At 35.9% G+C, this 18,350-nt stretch overlaps 2 protein-coding genes across 2 annotated transcripts; one reads left to right on the top strand and one right to left on the bottom strand.

The window, feature by feature from the left end:
- The first annotated feature begins 620 nt into the window (after positions 1–620).
- On the top strand, positions 621–2,354 carry LOC119634218 (serine/threonine-protein kinase polo-like). The gene has a single exon (XM_038028250.1). The coding sequence runs from the start codon at positions 621–623 to the stop codon at positions 2,352–2,354; it is 1,734 nt and encodes a 577-aa protein (XP_037884178.1).
- A 5,725-nt stretch (positions 2,355–8,079) lies between these two features.
- On the bottom strand, positions 8,080–9,813 carry LOC119634238 (serine/threonine-protein kinase polo-like). Its single transcript, XM_038028278.1, has one exon. It carries the CDS (start codon positions 9,811–9,813, stop codon positions 8,080–8,082), a length of 1,734 nt encoding a protein of 577 aa, XP_037884206.1.
- Between the last annotated feature and the right edge of the window lie 8,537 nt (positions 9,814–18,350).

Here is an 18,350-nt window from a genome sequence, read left to right as displayed (position 1 = left end):
AAGGAACTTTATTCAATAGATTAAGGAAAGGAGCACCTTTTTTTTCAAATAAGTTGTCTGAGAGTGGTCAGGTAGCTGGAAATTAGCTTACGATTTCCTTTACAAGTGTTTAGCAAAAACAACTGATAATGTAGTCGAAAGTTACGCTTTTCACACTTGCTTTCCCCCCAGCATTGTCCTGCAGAAATCGCGCCGCAATCTGCTTTTTCCTATCCTATAGCTTGCTCTCTCATAGTTTGACATTTTAATAGTGCGATAACGCAACGCAAACATAACTATTCCTCAGAAAAAGTGCGTGTGTTTTAAGCCTTGTGCTGTACATCCATCTGCACGCCCAACCGATGCAAACATTACACAGAAGATACGTTACATCGTGCAACAGGTATAAAAATGATTTCGGGTCATTATTTTCTCTAAAGAAAAAGGATATAATCAAAGATATTTAGTAAAAAAGTATCATCAAAACTGACCGCTACCTTTAATATAGTTTAGGGTCCGGAAAAGAACTTGGTGTTCTTGGAGAAGCAGATATTTGAAATTTTCAATCGTGTAGGCGTTGAGTAAAACTTCCAATTTTTCTTAGTTTATTGTAAAAAGAAAAAGTTTTAGAATACAGGAAGATGTCATCGAAAAGCAATAATAAACGTAGAGAAATACCAAAAGTGTTACGCGATCGCTCAGATGATAAAACTTATAAAGTTATGAGATTTTTTGGCAAAGGTGGGTTTGCAAATTGCTACGAAATAGTGGATATGGCGGGAAATGAAGTCTACGCTGGTAAAATTATTTCGAAAAAACTATTAATGAAAAATGATCAGAAAGAGAAAATAGCGCAAGAAATTTCCATACACAGGTCTTTGAGTCATCCTAATATCGTAAAATTTCATGGATTTTTCGAAGATAATTCTAATATTTATATCGTTTTGGAGTTATGCAAAAACAGATCTATGATGGAATTGCATAAACGACGGAAGGCCTTAACTCCATATGAATGCCGCTATTATATATATCAAATCATCCAGAGTGTGAAGTATTTGCATGAAAATTGCATAATACATCGCGACTTGAAATTAGGAAATATATTTTTAAACGATACCCTACACGTGAAGATTGGAGACTTTGGTTTGGCCACACGTGTCGAATATGAGGGCCAACGTAAGCAGACTTTGTGCGGCACACCGAATTACATAGCACCGGAAATTCTCACCAAAAAAGGACACTCTTATGAAGTCGATATTTGGTCAATTGGTTGCATTATGTACACTTTATTAGTTGGCAAACCGCCATTCGAAACCAGAACGCTTGTGGACACCTATTCAAAAATTAGGAAATGTGATTACAGAATGCCAAGTTACATAAGTAAATCGGCGTCTGACATGATTGTTTCAATGCTGAGGTTAAATCCCAGCGATCGACCCACTATTCATCAATTGCTGCAATTTGAGTTTTTAAACAGCGTGCCGGTCCCAAAGTTTTTGCCCACGTCTTGTCTGACAATGTCACCACGTCTCGAAACAAAGAGTACCTCAGCATCTGAGATGGATAATCAAAGAAAGCCTCTAGTCGAAATAAATGCCGTACGTGACGATGATACGTACGAATCCACTTTTCTTAAAAACAACTTGCAAGACGCGATTACCACATGGGTTAGCGCTTATCAGTGTAATGAGGATTATCACGTTGATATAGAAAGCTTAAATCAACAATTGACGAAACTTATTGAAGCCAAACCCCGTATATTACCCAGAAATTTATGTGAAGAAAATACTGATCCTGCTGCTCGGCCATTATTTTGGATATCAAAGTGGGTGGATTACTCCGATAAATATGGTTTTGGTTATCAATTATGCGACGACGGCATTGGTGTTATGTTCAACGATGCCACCACGCTTATTCTATTGCCCAATGGAATTAATGTGCACTACATCGATAAGGAAGAAAAGGAGACGTACATGACGAATAAAAAATATTGCGCGAGTTTAGAGAAGAAAATGAAATTATTGTCATGTTTTAAACGTTATATGAATCAAAATTTAGAAAAGGCTGGCGCAAATAATATTAATCTTGAAGATGATCAGATATCACGTATGCCGCATTTGCACTCATGGTTTCGTACTACTTGTGCGCTAATCATGCAGTTAACTAATGGTACAACACAGATAAATTTTGCGGATCACATCAAAATTATTTTATGTCCACGTATGAGCGCTATCACTTATATGGATCACAAAAAAACTTTTCGCACATACCTGTTCGCGACGATTATGAAGCACGGTTGGTCTAACGATTTATATCAGAAAGTCGTTTACGTACAGATGAAACTTCGTAAGATATTGGAAAATATGTGCACTTAAACAATTTCATTTATTTATTATATCCTTCTCGTACTTGCACTATTTTATTATGTTTTACTGTTCATGATATTTTGTGTATTGCTCAACATTTAACATCAATTTATTTATGCGTGCAAACACATGACTTGTATATCTTCCATTAATCATTCCAAATTATGTCTAGAAAACTTAATGCCATGCTTGCATGCCCTCCTCAGCGCTGCTCCATGTTTGTTAAATAAACTTTAACTTTCACATATTTTAAAATATTTTTCCCAATTTTCAATTATTAGTTGAAATAAAAGAAGTTGTGTCGGGCTTTAGTGGCCCTAATTTAAGCAGGGTAACGATTGCCCTCTTTATCTTTCTTAGTCCGTAAGTAAAAATAGTGCATAGGCTTCAGCGGGATAATTCGTGTCGTTATGTAAAACTTAAAGGTAATATTTTCCCTTCGAGAAGTTATAAGAAACTTGTTATATGTTCACTAACTAAAATGGGCACAAGTTATATGAAAAGGTCTCATATTCATCCATTATAGCAGGTGTGAATAATAATATAAAATTCTTGTTGATCGAACTTTTCTCCTTATTTCATCACATAAAGTTCTTTCAACAATAACTCAATACCCGTTTCCCTAGATATGAAGAAGCAAGCATTGAATTGCAGACGCCAGTTTCGCGGGTTTCGTTTTAAGAAAAATCAGGACAAATCATTCAAACAAACCGTGAAACGTGTGCCCTGTTAATCAATGTTCTACTAATACGACGAAGACGAATTTGGGATAAAGTGAAACAATAGCAACACGATAGATTCATACCGTGTGTAAGTTTTGTTCGAGTCATTTAAGTTTTTATGGTCGTTCGATAATGCCGTCTTTTTTTTTAGGACATGTATAATAGCTTATCGATACACATTTTCTACCTTTCTTTCTATGAATCCAATCTTCATATTAGTTATTGGAGGTAAAACGTAATGAAATCGTAACAGCTGCCTTGCAATTTTTTTCTGTTATAAGAGTCCTTTTTAGCGTGTTATATGAAAAAGTTTACAGTTTTTCTCCCATATTAAGCGAATTGATTTTATATGAAACCGCGTTATAGGCAGATTGGCTGTGATTGAAAATCCACTCAAGTTCATGTCTTGCCCTGTCTAAAAACGCTATGCAGGGTGAAATAACAGGGGGACATGTATTACTAAATGCGAATTCAACAAAATAGATTTAGGTAAATAGACTATTTTTTTTTTAGCTACTCCTTATAGTCTCCGCCTGGAAGGGTTGTGACCATTTCTCAGAAAAATCATTGAGAAACGCTCTGTAAGTCGGAAATGCTTCCAAAACCCTTAACAACCATCTATGCGGACTTGAATAGAAAGCTATCAACCTAAAAACAAATAAAAACATTATAGTTCACTATTCCACGTGAGACAGAGATATTTAAGACACCACTGCCAGTACGATCCAATCGATTCTTTCTGAAAGCCTGGAAAGAATTGTAGAAAAGTTCCATCGAATGGAAATCAGGCTTCAACTAAGAAATTCGGAAAGTAGAGCGAATTATCGAGTGTAGACACCTAACATTTTGGTAAATGAATGGTACTGGGCCTGAAGAAACATTCAGTTTTTGGAGGGTAAAAGAGCAACCGAACTAATATTACGGAATCGATTCCGAGAAGTCAATTCCTTAATTAAGGATCCAACAGACCGTAATGATGTATTTAGCAAAATTTCCATATATTCAGTTGGAAGTAATACTTTAACACACGAGATAGCTCTAGATGCAGCCAATTTGAAAATGCCTACACGCTTAAAATTCCAGATAACATGTATGTTATCCACAGAGCCACCTTTGACACGAATATTGCCTTTCTGGGAGGTCCTGTCGACAAGCAGATGTCATTCCTACTATAAACAATGGGATTTGCAGATGGAGAGCTTTGAGTTGGCGCGAATATAGAGGATGTGACCACACTTATGCGTGCAGCGTGGCGAGAAAGACGGATTTGTTAATTTTACTAATATTATTAGGGGATGTACACACATGGGATTAGATGGGATACCCTTGCCATTTCAGCATATCGATAACGAGGCGGGCTCCCAATTTATTTCATTAGCGGCCAACTCGATGAAAACGGAAAAGCTTACATACGAGGATGGAGGCGAGGATGGAGCACTCAAATGAGTCGACTATTCAGATTTAGGCGAAGGTGGTGTTGAAGTACCACCCGTTACACTCTCACAGGCTGGGGGAGAAGGTTTGTGTTCCGCAGATAATGAATCATGCAGATTCAGGTCTGTTTTTATTCAACATGATGTAGACAAGATTATAGACAAGACAATTGACAAGAGATTGAAAAGGGAAGAGAAAGAAGGATTGTGAAAAAAAAAAAAACATAACAACATCTTCGTCGATGTTATCAAAATGTTGAGCTCTGTCTTTGTTAGTCTGTTGGACAAAAAAATGTGCTACTTAGTTGGCCTTAACCAAAGTACTAAATAAACGAGAAACGAGCCTTTAGTTAGAGGTAGTACTCATAAAACTGTAAAATAAACAGTAAAACAATTCCTCTCACGTCGAAAAATATCTTCCATAAAAATTTAATTTTAACAAGTCATACTAATGTGTAGCAGCGTTATGCTAAACTTAGCTAAACAGAACATTAAAAACATATATTAATAACACAATTACCTGAAGTATAAAATGCAAATGAATTTAGTTCACTGCAGCACGAAAAGTAATCCACGAAAGCAACAAATTCTAAAATGACATCGGCAACGACGAAGAAAGGGTTGTTACGTTAGCCTGTTCTATGGCCGCAATGTGGTTACCAAGTAATTAAGTTAACTGTAGCTGTCATCAATTACTCCCGCAAACACTCGCTACTGTAAGCTAGGGTTTATTTATCCAGCGGACAACTTTGGTAACCTACATACATAACCAACTTATTGCTCAATCACCATCTTAATTACATAGTGTACAATCGCATTGACATAGTTTTCTAATTATCATTCTCTTCCGTCTACACTTTCTTTAATTTATTAAAGCTTCATTGTAATCACCACCGTCGTGTAAGGATGAGGATACATTATATTGTCGCTTCGTAGCCATGTTCAGCTTATAATTTTTAATCGATTTAGCTAAGTCCCTCTACATACATATGCGGGGGAAAAGCTTATGATCGAAAAAACGCAATTAAAAAACTTAAACTTCGCAACACCCTTTGTTAACTTAGTTAAGTATAACCTGTTGCATCTAACACACATTAACCTAAAATTTAATACAAGCATTTTTTCGTTTCAAGTAAGAGAAAAAGAGAATAAAAGTTTTCTTCCATATTTTTGTATGCGCAATTTCTTACATATAGACGTTGAAGTTTATTCAGTCGTACTAGCTGAGGGCGGATTTAAAATCATTCTGACTTACTCTCTTTGTAGGGCCTTGCTATTAAGAATTTATGCATTAAAAGATCAAAAAATTAATAAATCGCTTATGCCTACATATGCAGACAGACATACTGCATTCCTACATATTCCATTGTTCGGAAAGTAATTTCCTTTTTTCTCGTCAAATTTTCTTAGAGTGGCATTCCCCATCTTCATAGTCGGTCGAATTCAACAAGTTTAACTTTTCAGAGACCTCGCGAATTGTTATCCGGCCGTATTTGTTCATCGTTCTGTCAATATACCTTGTCCACACATATTCAATGATTTTCAACTTGCTTGAACAGTTCTTACTTTTTTCACAGCAGAAAAATACAATATTCCGAAATTTTACTTTCGAGAGTGTGCATATTTGACTAACATTGCATACAATGGAATGAACGTCTTCGGAACCAAGCTTTGCTGTATAAACTATCATAATGTATATCCATTATGATTACAACGCGCTTCAAGCGTGAAGTGGACTGTAAAAAAATACAATTAAATTAGGAAAAAAAGAAACGAAATCGCTCTCCGAACAACCATATGGAATGTAATATATGCATACATTCTCCAAGCTCTTTAAACTTATTGAGCGCTTTATAAAGTTTCTTATTACACGCTGCAGCCCTTGTGCTACTGTGTGTATTAAGTTTGCGTGAGTTCATACAACACCCAGAAGACCATTTATCAATCAATTCAACCAATCGATTCAAAACCACTTTCTGTGCCCGTCTGCTTGTCTGTCTGTCCACCTGATATGTGCTCATGTACTTTTGTGCTCAACCTATAGATCGCTATTTTTACGAAAACTTGACGAAATTGGATGCACCGAAGAATTTTGACTCTTCGGATTGAACCACTTTTTCGATCACTTCCCACATAATGCTTTACTCTAAAAAATAGTTATATAAATATCTCTGTCTCACGTGAAATAGTGAACTATAATGTTTTTATTTGTTTTTAGGTTGATAGCCTTCTATTCAAGTCCGCATAGATGGTCGTTAAGGGTTTTGGAAGCATTTCCGACTTACAGAGCGTTTCTCAATGATTTTTCTGAGAAATGGTCACACCCCTTCCAGGCGGAGACTATAAGGAGTAGCTAAAAAAAAAATATTCTATTTACCTAAATCTATTTTGTTGAATTCGCATGTAGTAATACATGTCCCCCTGTTATTTCACCCTGCATAGCGTTTTTAGACAGGGCAAGACATGAACTTGAGTGGATTTTCAATCACAGCCAATCTGCCTATAACGCGGTTTCATATAAAATCAATTCGCTTAATATGGGAGAAAAACTGTAAACTTTTTCATATAACATGCTAAAAAGGACTCTTATAACAGAAAAAAATTGCAAGGCAGCTGTTACGATTTCATTACGTTTTACCTCCAATAACTAATATGAAGATTGGATTCATAGAAAGAAAGGTAGAAAATGTGTATCGATAAGCTATTATACATGTCCTATAAAAAAAGACGGCATTATCGAAAGACCATAAAAACTTAAATGACTCGAACAAAACTTACACACGGTATGAATCTATCGTGTTGCTATTGTTTCACTTTATCCCAAATTCGTCTTCGTCGTATTAGTAGAACATTGATTAACAGGGCACACGTTTCACGGTTTGTTTGAATGATTTGTCCTGATTTTTCTTAAAACGAAACCCGCGAAACTTGCGTCTGCAATTCAATGTTTGCTTCTTCATATCTAGGGAAACGGGTATTGAGTTATTGTTGAAAGAACTTTATGTGATGAAATAAGGAGAAAAGTTCGATCAACAAGAATTTTATATTATTATTCACACCTGCTATAATGGATGAATATGAGACCTTTTCATATAACTTGTGCCCATTTTAGTTAGCGAACATATAACAAGTTTCTTATAACTTCTCGAAGGGAAAATATTACCTTTAAGTTTTACATAACGACACGAATTATCCCGCTGAAGCCTATGCACTATTTTTACTTACGGACTAAGAAAGATAAAGAGGGCAATCGTTACATTGCTCAAATTAGGGCCACTAAAGCCCGACACAACTTCTTTTATTTCAACTAATAATTTAAAATTGGGAAAAATATTTTAAAATATGTGAAAGTTAAAGTTTATTTAACAAACATGGAGCAGCGCTGAGGAGGGCATGCAAGCATGGCATTAAGTTTTCTAGACATAATTTGGAATGATTAATGGAAGATATACAAGTCATGTGTTTGCACGCATAAATAAATTGATGTTAAATGTTGAGCAATACACAAAATATCATGAACAGTAAAACATAATAAAATAGTGCAAGTACGAGAAGGATATAATAAATAAATGAAATTGTTTAAGTGCACATATTTTCCAATATCTTACGAAGTTTCATCTGTACGTAAACGACTTTCTGATATAAATCGTTAGACCAACCGTGCTTCATAATCGTCGGGAACAGGTATGTGCGAAAAGTTTTTTTGTGGTCCATATAAGTGATAGCGCTCATACGTGGACATAAAATAATTTTGATGTGATCCGCAAAATTTATCTGTGTTGTACCATTAGTTAACTGCATGATTAGCGCACAAGTAGTACGAAACCATGAGTGCAAATGCGGCATACGTGATATCTGATCATCTTCAAGATTAATATTATTTGCGCCAGCCTTTTCTAAATTTTGATTCATATAACGTTTAAAACATGACAATAATTTCATTTTCTTCTCTAAACTCGCGCAATATTTTTTATTCGTCATGTACGTCTCCTTTTCTTCCTTATCGATGTAGTGCACATTAATTCCATTGGGCAATAGAATAAGCGTGGTGGCATCGTTGAACATAACACCAATGCCGTCGTCGCATAATTGATAACCAAAACCATATTTATCGGAGTAATCCACCCACTTTGATATCCAAAATAATGGCCGAGCAGCAGGATCAGTATTTTCTTCACATAAATTTCTGGGTAATATACGGGGTTTGGCTTCAATAAGTTTCGTCAATTGTTGATTTAAGCTTTCTATATCAACGTGATAATCCTCATTACACTGATAAGCGCTAACCCATGTGGTAATCGCGTCTTGCAAGTTGTTTTTAAGAAAAGTGGATTCGTACGTATCATCGTCACGTACGGCATTTATTTCGACTAGAGGCTTTCTTTGATTATCCATCTCAGATGCTGAGGTACTCTTTGTTTCGAGACGTGGTGACATTGTCAGACAAGACGTGGGCAAAAACTTTGGGACCGGCACGCTGTTTAAAAACTCAAATTGCAGCAATTGATGAATAGTGGGTCGATCGCTGGGATTTAACCTCAGCATTGAAACAATCATGTCAGACGCCGATTTACTTATGTAACTTGGCATTCTGTAATCACATTTCCTAATTTTTGAATAGGTGTCCACAAGCGTTCTGGTTTCGAATGGCGGTTTGCCAACTAATAAAGTGTACATAATGCAACCAATTGACCAAATATCGACTTCATAAGAGTGTCCTTTTTTGGTGAGAATTTCCGGTGCTATGTAATTCGGTGTGCCGCACAAAGTCTGCTTACGTTGGCCCTCATATTCGACACGTGTGGCCAAACCAAAGTCTCCAATCTTCACGTGTAGGGTATCGTTTAAAAATATATTTCCTAATTTTAAGTCGCGATGTATTATGCAATTTTCATGCAAATACTTCACACTCTGGATGATTTGATATATATAATAGCGGCATTCATAAGGAGTTAAGGCCTTTCGTCGTTTATGCAATTCCATCATAGATCTGTTTTTGCATAACTCCAAAACGATATAAATATTATAATTGTCTTCGAAAAATCCATGAAATTTTACGATATTAGGATGACTCAAAGACCTGTGTATGGAAATTTCTTGCGCTATTTTCTCTTTGTGATCATTTTTCATTAATAGTTTTTTCGAAATAATTTTACCAGCGTAGACTTCATTTCCCGCCATATCCACTATTTCGTAGCAATTTGCAAACCCACCTTTGCCAAAAAATCTCATAACTTTATAAGTTTTATCATCTGAGCGATCGCGTAACACTTTTGGTATTTCTCTACGTTTATTATTGCTTTTCGATGACATCTTCCTGTATTCTAAAACTTTTTCTTTTTACAATAAACTAAGAAAAATTGGAAGTTTTACTCAACGCCTACACGATTGAAAATTTCAAATGTCTGCTTCTCCTCCCAGAATTCAACTGGTTAATAATCAACTCAACAGGACCAATCATGTGATTACGTATGGAAAATTTAACTTTCGCTTTCACAACAGCAGATAATTAACTATGTAATGTGTAGAAAAGATTGGGTGAAAACATCGAGTTCTTTTCCGGACCCTAAACTATATTAAAGGTAGCGGTCAGTTTTCATACTATATATATTTTCAGTATATATGTTCGTTTCGCGTGTTCTCGCGTCCGTCACGTAGGTACGATCATTTTATCGCAAACATTTTTTCATTATTTTCAATTATTTACTTAGTTCATCATACTCTACAGCAAATGCGCTCTACTTTCCTAATTTCTTGGTTAAAGCCTGATTTACATTCGATGGAATTTTTCCATAATTCTCTCCAGGTTTTCAGAAAGCATCGATTGGATCCCATTGGTGGCGGTGCCCTAATTGCAATATCTGCTGCAGTCCCGGCTTATCCAATTGAATGAAAACAAGTATAGTTGAATAGATGTAAGGGCTTCAACGCCCTAGAGACTATGTACGTTGTTGAAATGAAGAGTATAATAAACGTTGGAGATTAGGTAGGGCAGCAGTCTATGCATTAGAGAAAAGTACTGCGGAGTTGAACTTACTTTGTTCTAATGTACAGGAAAGCCGTTTAAAATAATACAGTCTGATGCGTAGGAGTTAGTCAAAGGAAATCCCTTTGTTTATTAATTGAAAGACAAATCCATGTTATAACGCATATAAAAGGAGATGCGCAGCCGTGTAATAAACCACTATGGTAAGAAAATTACATTAGGAACCCTTAAACCCGATTCTCGCATGTCCACCGCTATGTTCTTCGCAATCTACTTTCCAAGTTCCTTTATTTGATAACCATATCGCTCGTATTATTAAGAAAAAATTGATTCACCAGAACCCGGTCTCCACATTCGCTCTAAAATGAACCTATTTTTATGCAGATATTATATTGTTATGAAATTCGCTTTTTACAAGATACAGTCCGTATCACTGGATCGCGGATATTTTGATCAAGAGAAATACACGTCAAAGTTCTTTGACTTGCAATTATATTCTTTAACAGTAGAATCCTTTATTTACAATTATGTTCCTTTAATGTAGGATTATTCATAATTTATTTTGGCCGTACTCTCTTCTTCTATGTTCTTGCCGGACTAACTTCCCCTTCCACAAATATTCTATTTATATACATTTTTACAAGCATGTTACTATACCTATATTTATGGTTTTATTTCTATTCCCAGCCTGCTTTTCCGCTAATCGTTTTCACCGGCCTGCAGCTGCGTGAGGCGCCTGCGAATGCTCATTTGGTTTTCCCTTCTTTAGGGAATTTATTATTAGGGAAAATTATTTAGCTGAAATTCACTGGCTTCGGGATTTTCGTAACATTATCTTCATATGAGGAATGTACAAAGTAGTTTTAAACATTGTGCCTTGTTTGGATTATGATAAATAGACATAAAACCGCAAAAAAGTGAAAAAAAGAAAATTTAGTTACTTGTAACTTTGTATGGGCATGGTCCCTTTTCTCCCTTTTTGCACGTAAAGGTTAGAATGGTTCGGGAAATTCCAGTCTTTCAGCTTTAACTATTTCCGAGTAACCGGTAAAAACCCACAAATTTATATTCAGAAAAACGATTGTTCATTTTACCCTTCGCTGCGGGCATCTGCTCTGACCAATTTGGCCAATTTTCATTTTGCGTGCAAAAACCTCAAATGTTTCTACCAAATTTGAAGTCGATATCTTCACTTTTGTGATCAGGGGAATGGCAACACCAAACGCCACATAGATACACAGACACATGGGTACACAGACGGACAGATATGGCTAAATCAATTGAGAATTTCACACTGATCAGGAATATATATACTTTATACATAATCTGAAGCTTTCTTTTGGGTGTTACATACATTATGGAAAAAAAAAACTGATTATACCCCCATCTTATGGTGATGGGAACAAAAAAAAGAAATAAAAAAAATTATACACACAAGTGAAAACATTATAGTAGGCCACGCAAAATACCCTGCAGTTTTCATCGACTTTTCAAAATAAGGTGCTATATGGAAAGTGATCGAAAAGTTGTCCGATCTGAAGCATTTTCAATGGGGTTTGTCCCTGGCCCAAAACCGTCAACGTAGCAAGTTTCATTAAAATATTGGAAAATTTTCCATGTGTAGGTTGAACGCAAGAAAACAAAACGGACAGATGGACCGACGGGCAGACTTGTTTCAATAGTTTTTTTGATATGATCGGTGTAGTGAAGCAAACACAATATAACAAGTCGCACAAACGGACAGAGGGACTTAAATCGATTCAATTATTATCTCAAGTCTTTCACAAGCTTAATGTACCCTTGTATCAAAAGTGGCGCAAAAGAGGTCTCGATGAATTTTGTAAACAGAAAAATTCATTTTAAAATTTCTTTTTAAAGGCATTCTGCAATATTGCAGATTATTTATATGAACATATTCTCTGTTTAAATAAGAGAAACATATAAAAAAAAAAAAAAAATATATATATATATAAACCAATTAAATATTTTAAATATTTTTTAGAAATATATAAAATATTCAACACTGGCATCTATAAATGTTGCCATTCGATTGCACATACAAGACGAAAGAGATTTATTGAAAGGAAAGTTTCCCGCCCGTACTCTGCCATATGCTCCGCGGAATGGGAGTTTGACAAAGGCTTTTGTTCATTTTTTCATGCTTCCCTTTATGTATTCATTTGAATTTGCAAACATTTTCTATGGATGTTTTTAGTTTTATTTATATGGCTTTGTGCAATCTTTTTCTACTTTATTGCTACTGATTGCAGTTTTACAAAATGCTACTGCTAGGGTAGAAGCACTTATAGCAACAACGCAACTAGCAATGACCTTTCTATGGCTCTTAATTTAACTTGGGAAAAAAGACGTTAAATATTTTCTATGCTACACTATTAAACAATTATTTTTAGACACTATATCGCGCAATATAATAATAAAATAGTTATTCACTATGTTTCTGACGTTCACGTATAGGTAAGAAAATTACACTATTCTCCTACTGATCCGAGTAATCATCAGTGATTAAAGCCAAAGAAATATCGACATGGAAGAGAGCGGTATGATTTTTATTGCAGATTTAAACTTTCAAATACCTTTGATCCGGTCAAAAGACCGGTGAAAAAAGCTACAAAGTTTAACATAAGAAAAATTGTCATTGTTTCAGAAAGTTGACAGAGCACCATGCAACCAAATTATTCGAGTCACTTTGAAGCTGCTGTGACTGCGGTTCTACGGAGAAAGAAGAAAACAGTTACACCTCATCAGCATACATTAAGATGTGGCTGGAATTAATCACCGATGGGAGCTCGATAATATATAGACTAAAAAAGATGGGATCTAAGTGGCTGTCTTGAGGTACGCCAGACGTGACGGGGAATTCATCCGAGGTGACGAAGTTAAACAAAACCCTGAATGATCTACGGTGCAGTTAAGAGCTTATCCATTTTACTAAATGGAAAGGGAAACCAGAGGCTTGGAGTTCAAAGATAAGGAAGTTATGGGTAACCAAATCAAATGCTTTGCTTAAATCAGTATATATTACACCCGTACAAGAGCCACTGGAAAAAGCCTTGAAAACATGACAAGTAAACTCTAGTAAATTGGTGACCGTAGATCTTCCTCTCTGAACGCCATGCTGGTGCGGGGAAATAAACGAATTAATGGCAAAGGCCAAATGCTGAGTCACAATTCGCCCGAACAGCTTACGCAAGACACACAACGTGGCTATCCCTCTGTCCACTTGCACTTTTGTGAATAGGGATAAGAAAAGTACTCTTCCAAGGCAAAGGGCAAACACCTAAACGCAAGGACTGGTTAAAAATCTTCGAGATAACGCCACATAGCTCAACAGCGCAAGATTTAAGTACACATATATATATATATATATGTAAGAAATATCTAAGTGCTCTATAAATAACAAATCAAAAGCACTTAGGTGCAAAAAGCATAAGTAAAGCTGGGCAAATATTTTCATTTGCACTTGCATTCGGATCTGGGTAGAGTTGACTATCGCATAGAAGGGGACGATGTCCGCGGAATTTGTTTTCAATCAACAATACGTTGGGAATAAAAAGTTGTCATAGTTACCTTTGAATTCGATGAATTAACTTTCCTCCTCTCGTCGTAACGCACATAAATTGCTTTAATTTTTTATTGATTCTGTTACGCATATCGTAGGATTTGAGTATATGTACCTCGTTTTTCTTCGACTGAGTAAATCAACAACAGCTCGACTGTAGATATACAGTTATAAATATATATATATACATATATTTAATTGTATGTATGTACGCCTAGATCATCTTTCCAAAGTTTCAATTATTTACCAAAAGGAGTTGATTAACTCTAAAGGAAACCTGCAATATATTTCTTAAGTATATTATTAATCGATATGGCTCTAATGTAAGAGCTTTAGAGCTTTTTAATGCCATGATTCCTTAAACTTCATCCTGTCCCTGGCGAGACCGTTCGTGTTGCAGTCGAAAGTCTTAATCCTCCAGCTTAGTCCTCCTAGGCTCATTGACTCCCTGCCTTAAGCGGTGGTGGACGGTAGTACGACGATTAAAATCAGAGAGAAGGAGGAAATGAATTTTGCTACCTTCTCAGCTTTGGAGGGCCATACGTTTCTAGTTCTTTCGCCAAATATATGGCGTTTGATTTTGAAGATAGCCGGGCATTCTTAAAAAATACGATTGAGCATTTCCTTCGCAAGTCTGTATGCATCGATATTCGAAACACCTTTCCTTAGGCAGTCATGGCCTGCGTAGAAGCCAACTTCAAGACGTATGTCGCTAACTCTTAATTTCAATATTTCGTGTGCTCTACCGGAAAATTTAGTAAATATTCCAAATTGCCGTTGCCACGCCCTACGCTTCCAATGGCTCCTCCAATCACTCCTCTCGTTTCGTTTGATGCCTGGAAGTCCAGGTAGCTGTATTAGGCACACACCGTTGTGCTTTCCTAGATCATTGAGGATTTGAAGTCATTTACCCACAGCTTAGCTGTTATTGTTTGCCCTAACAACGGACATAAGGGGAGCTTTTACTAAATCTGACCAAAACTATACATACTTGCTGAAGTTTGTTACACGCAATGTATGCTTCACTTGGCTCTCTACCTAAGGACTTTCACTTAACATCTAAGTTTTTCTTTATCCTCATTTACGATTTCTTTCAAACATTTTTATTGTGGTAAAGAATAAAAATGTGGATTGACTTTTGCATCTTTTCAACCATAAACTGCAACTATTTTCTCTTTTCGAAATTCATCCGAAAAAGTTTCATTATTCATTACATAATCACTGAATACGTAAAACTAACATAACAACGTTTTTTTTTCTTCTCTTTTTACAAAATTCATATAATGGCTTATGGCTTCTGCAATACTATGATCTTTTTGATGATAAATGTTGGCAATTTGTGTTTATCTTAACGTACGACAATAGTAACAGCAGCTTATGGTAAGAATGCATTTTATTACTGAAAAAAAAGAAAAAATCAGAGGGAAAATTTGTTAGTAATAGTTATATAAATTGTGAAGATTAAAAAAAGCAGAGGAAAAAATAGAAAAGCGAAAAGGAAACGCAGACGAAAATATTTTTAACTCCTGACAACTAAAATCACCAAACAAAACTGTTAGCCCAAACCCAAACATCAAGTAAATAGCGAGCCGTTACCTAACAGATCGATCAATAATTCCCCGGACTTAACATAAAAAAAATGCATCTTATTTTTAAAAAATTGCGGATCGATCATTCGTTTACGAGTCACTATTGCTGCAGTTCCTTTCCAATAAATATATTTGAATTTTGTGTTATCACTTAACAATGTTTTCACCGACAAAAGATGTCGTTCAAACTCTTGACTTAGTAAATGTAATTGAAACTCCTCTCTCTCGAAAAAAAAAAAACAATTTTTCGGCTCGTTTGCTGATTTCAAACGAGCTCACAAAGAAACTATGATAATAGACGTAGTGACTGCCCAAGTGAAAACAACAAAAAACGTGAAAACTTTTTTAATAATTAAAAACTGAAGCTGTAACAAATAACTGACATCCCAAGGATATCAGTTGGCTATTTTTTAAGTGGGTAACACGTTTACTACTGGTAGGTCTTCAGTGTACTACTGATCCGGATGGCTGCTTGAATCTGGTTAACTGCAATAAAGAAGGTTTTGTTATGCTATATGCATGACAAAATGGAACGGAGCATGGGTCAACCACAGTCTTGCTCAAACAATGCCACCGCGCCCAATGTGTACATTTTTTAAAGTCGAACATACACATATACCACTCCTTTTCTCATCTCTTTCTATATGTAATATTTCTTAACCATCATCGTGCCTGTATAGGGGGCATCCTTTGAATGGCTGATCACATAAAAACGGCTGAAGCGGGACAATGCGATCAGAAAGGTTACACTTAGCCAGAAAAGTCGTGATTTTCTCTTATGTGGGTGCGCAGGATATTCGCCGATTATCTTCAAATACGAAACAACGACAATTGAGTGGCACCTTTGGTTCGATTGAAGCGCATGGCATATAAAAAAAAGTTTTCTTTCGTCAATATAACAGACCGTGTCTCAAGTCGATTGCTATAACTTCCAAATTGCTTACAGTGAAGTTCGAATTGCAACACATTCTTCACTTATAGGTGTCAGCGGCTATTGTTTGCTTGCATATCGCGAAAGAATGTTCGAGGTACAGTGATGTGGATCCAATGATGAGGTCATTAGAGAAACTGAATTGTATTTTGCGAGTCTTAACAAATCGTTGCAATAAAATATGTAACGAAATGTCATAAAAGCCTCGTTGTTACTCTATTACTCTTTACGCTGAATAGAGTTGTATTTCATGGCAGAAATGTTTTCCTTAAGTATTCCCGGGCCTTATTGATCACACATCAACTTTTCGTGGTAAGCCAAAAGTACAGCCAACTAACTAACCAAATGGTGAAGTATTCAGGCGCAGCTAGGTCATCTAACATATTTACCCTGGCTTCCTAATCGAGATAAAATGTCCACATAATCCATGAAAAAAAAAAATGTTTTGATAAAAATAATTTAAATTTCAGCAAAAAGAACCAACTTTTTTGCACAACAAAAAGTCAGCTTTTTTTCGGGAAAAAGGCCAAAAAAAACAAAAAAAATAATAAACGGAAGGAGTGCATTAGAAACGACCCACATTGTTGTTAAACAGAAGAAAGTTTGCAGTAACGCTAGTCTTAACAAAATTTTAATATCAAATGTGTTAGTGAGTTGATTTAAATTAGCGACGAAGAAAAACAGATAATATACTTCCTACGGCCGGAAATATGGTTTACATTGCATAAAAGACTCGGCACTGACGGAAGTAGTGTTGAACTGCTTTTGTTTCCATGCTTAAATAGCACATTGTTTGCCAATTTGTATGTAGCACGAAATAAGCGAAATATAGGTGATTACAAAGATTGGACATGAAAGCGAAAGAAAACCGCAAAAGTAGCAAATTGTAATAAATATTAAAATAAATGACAAGCAAGCGATTTCAATTAAAAACAACTTTATGCTATGCTCCCAAAATGGTTGCAATGCAGGGAACAAAAAAAATGTGGTAAGTTGCTCTGAAGCTTAAGATAGAGCGAGAGACTCGCAGATCAAAGGACGTAAACAAGAGCAAAGAAAAATTAAATGAGAAAATTGCATTCACAAGTTGACAACCGCGATATAAAAATAGATATCCTTGCAGTTACCACAACCATTTGATGGGAATCTAAAGCAGCGGGTTTGGTAGCACCTCCACAGTAGACAGACAATCCTTCGTCAGCGCGTTGACGCCTAACACAAATACAGAGGCAAGAATCTATGTAAACTAACAATAGGTAAACATGGATCAAACTTCAGATGAAGGACGAGGAACTTTTTGTGGCGAATATCAAGTTTTTCGTACCGATCGTTTGTTAAGAGTAGGCCGAGGGCTCTTATGAGTGTCATTCCGTCATTTCGAAGTACGAAGTACAGTTTGCGCCCTCCACACCTGTTGATGGTGAATTTTTAGCAATTCACCGTGAAATTCAATTTAAAAACAAATGTCTCTTCTTCGCATATTCCTTTGCTGTTATATCTGTATATACACATAAAACATCTTCAGGATATATCCTGCCCGTTGAAACGCAAAGATATCTTTATTGTAGTGAATAACTTTAACCTACCTCAAGAGCCTTGGCTACTCTGCGATGATGGAAAAAGACTTATTCCGTTGAATGGCCGCCTCGACATGTTCTTCGATGGTCTCATTTCAACTAAACATATTATGGATAATAATAATGAAATTCTAGACCTAGTGTTTTTTGAGTATGATGCAGTTACTATCCAGCGTTCTATCACTCC

The sequence above is a fragment of the Glossina fuscipes genome, unplaced genomic scaffold (genome assembly GCF_014805625.2).
Source record: "Glossina fuscipes isolate IAEA_lab_2018 unplaced genomic scaffold, Yale_Gfus_2 2, whole genome shotgun sequence".
NCBI classification, from domain to species: domain Eukaryota; kingdom Metazoa; phylum Arthropoda; class Insecta; order Diptera; family Glossinidae; genus Glossina; species Glossina fuscipes.
This window is presented reverse-complemented; position numbering and strand designations above follow the sequence as displayed.

Excerpts from the sequence above, each read along its gene's own strand:
- LOC119634218 (XM_038028250.1), top strand. The coding sequence starts at position 621 with ATGTCATCGAAAAGCAATAATAAACGTAGAGAAATACCAAAAGTGTTA.
- LOC119634238 (XM_038028278.1), bottom strand. The coding sequence starts at position 9,813 with ATGTCATCGAAAAGCAATAATAAACGTAGAGAAATACCAAAAGTGTTA.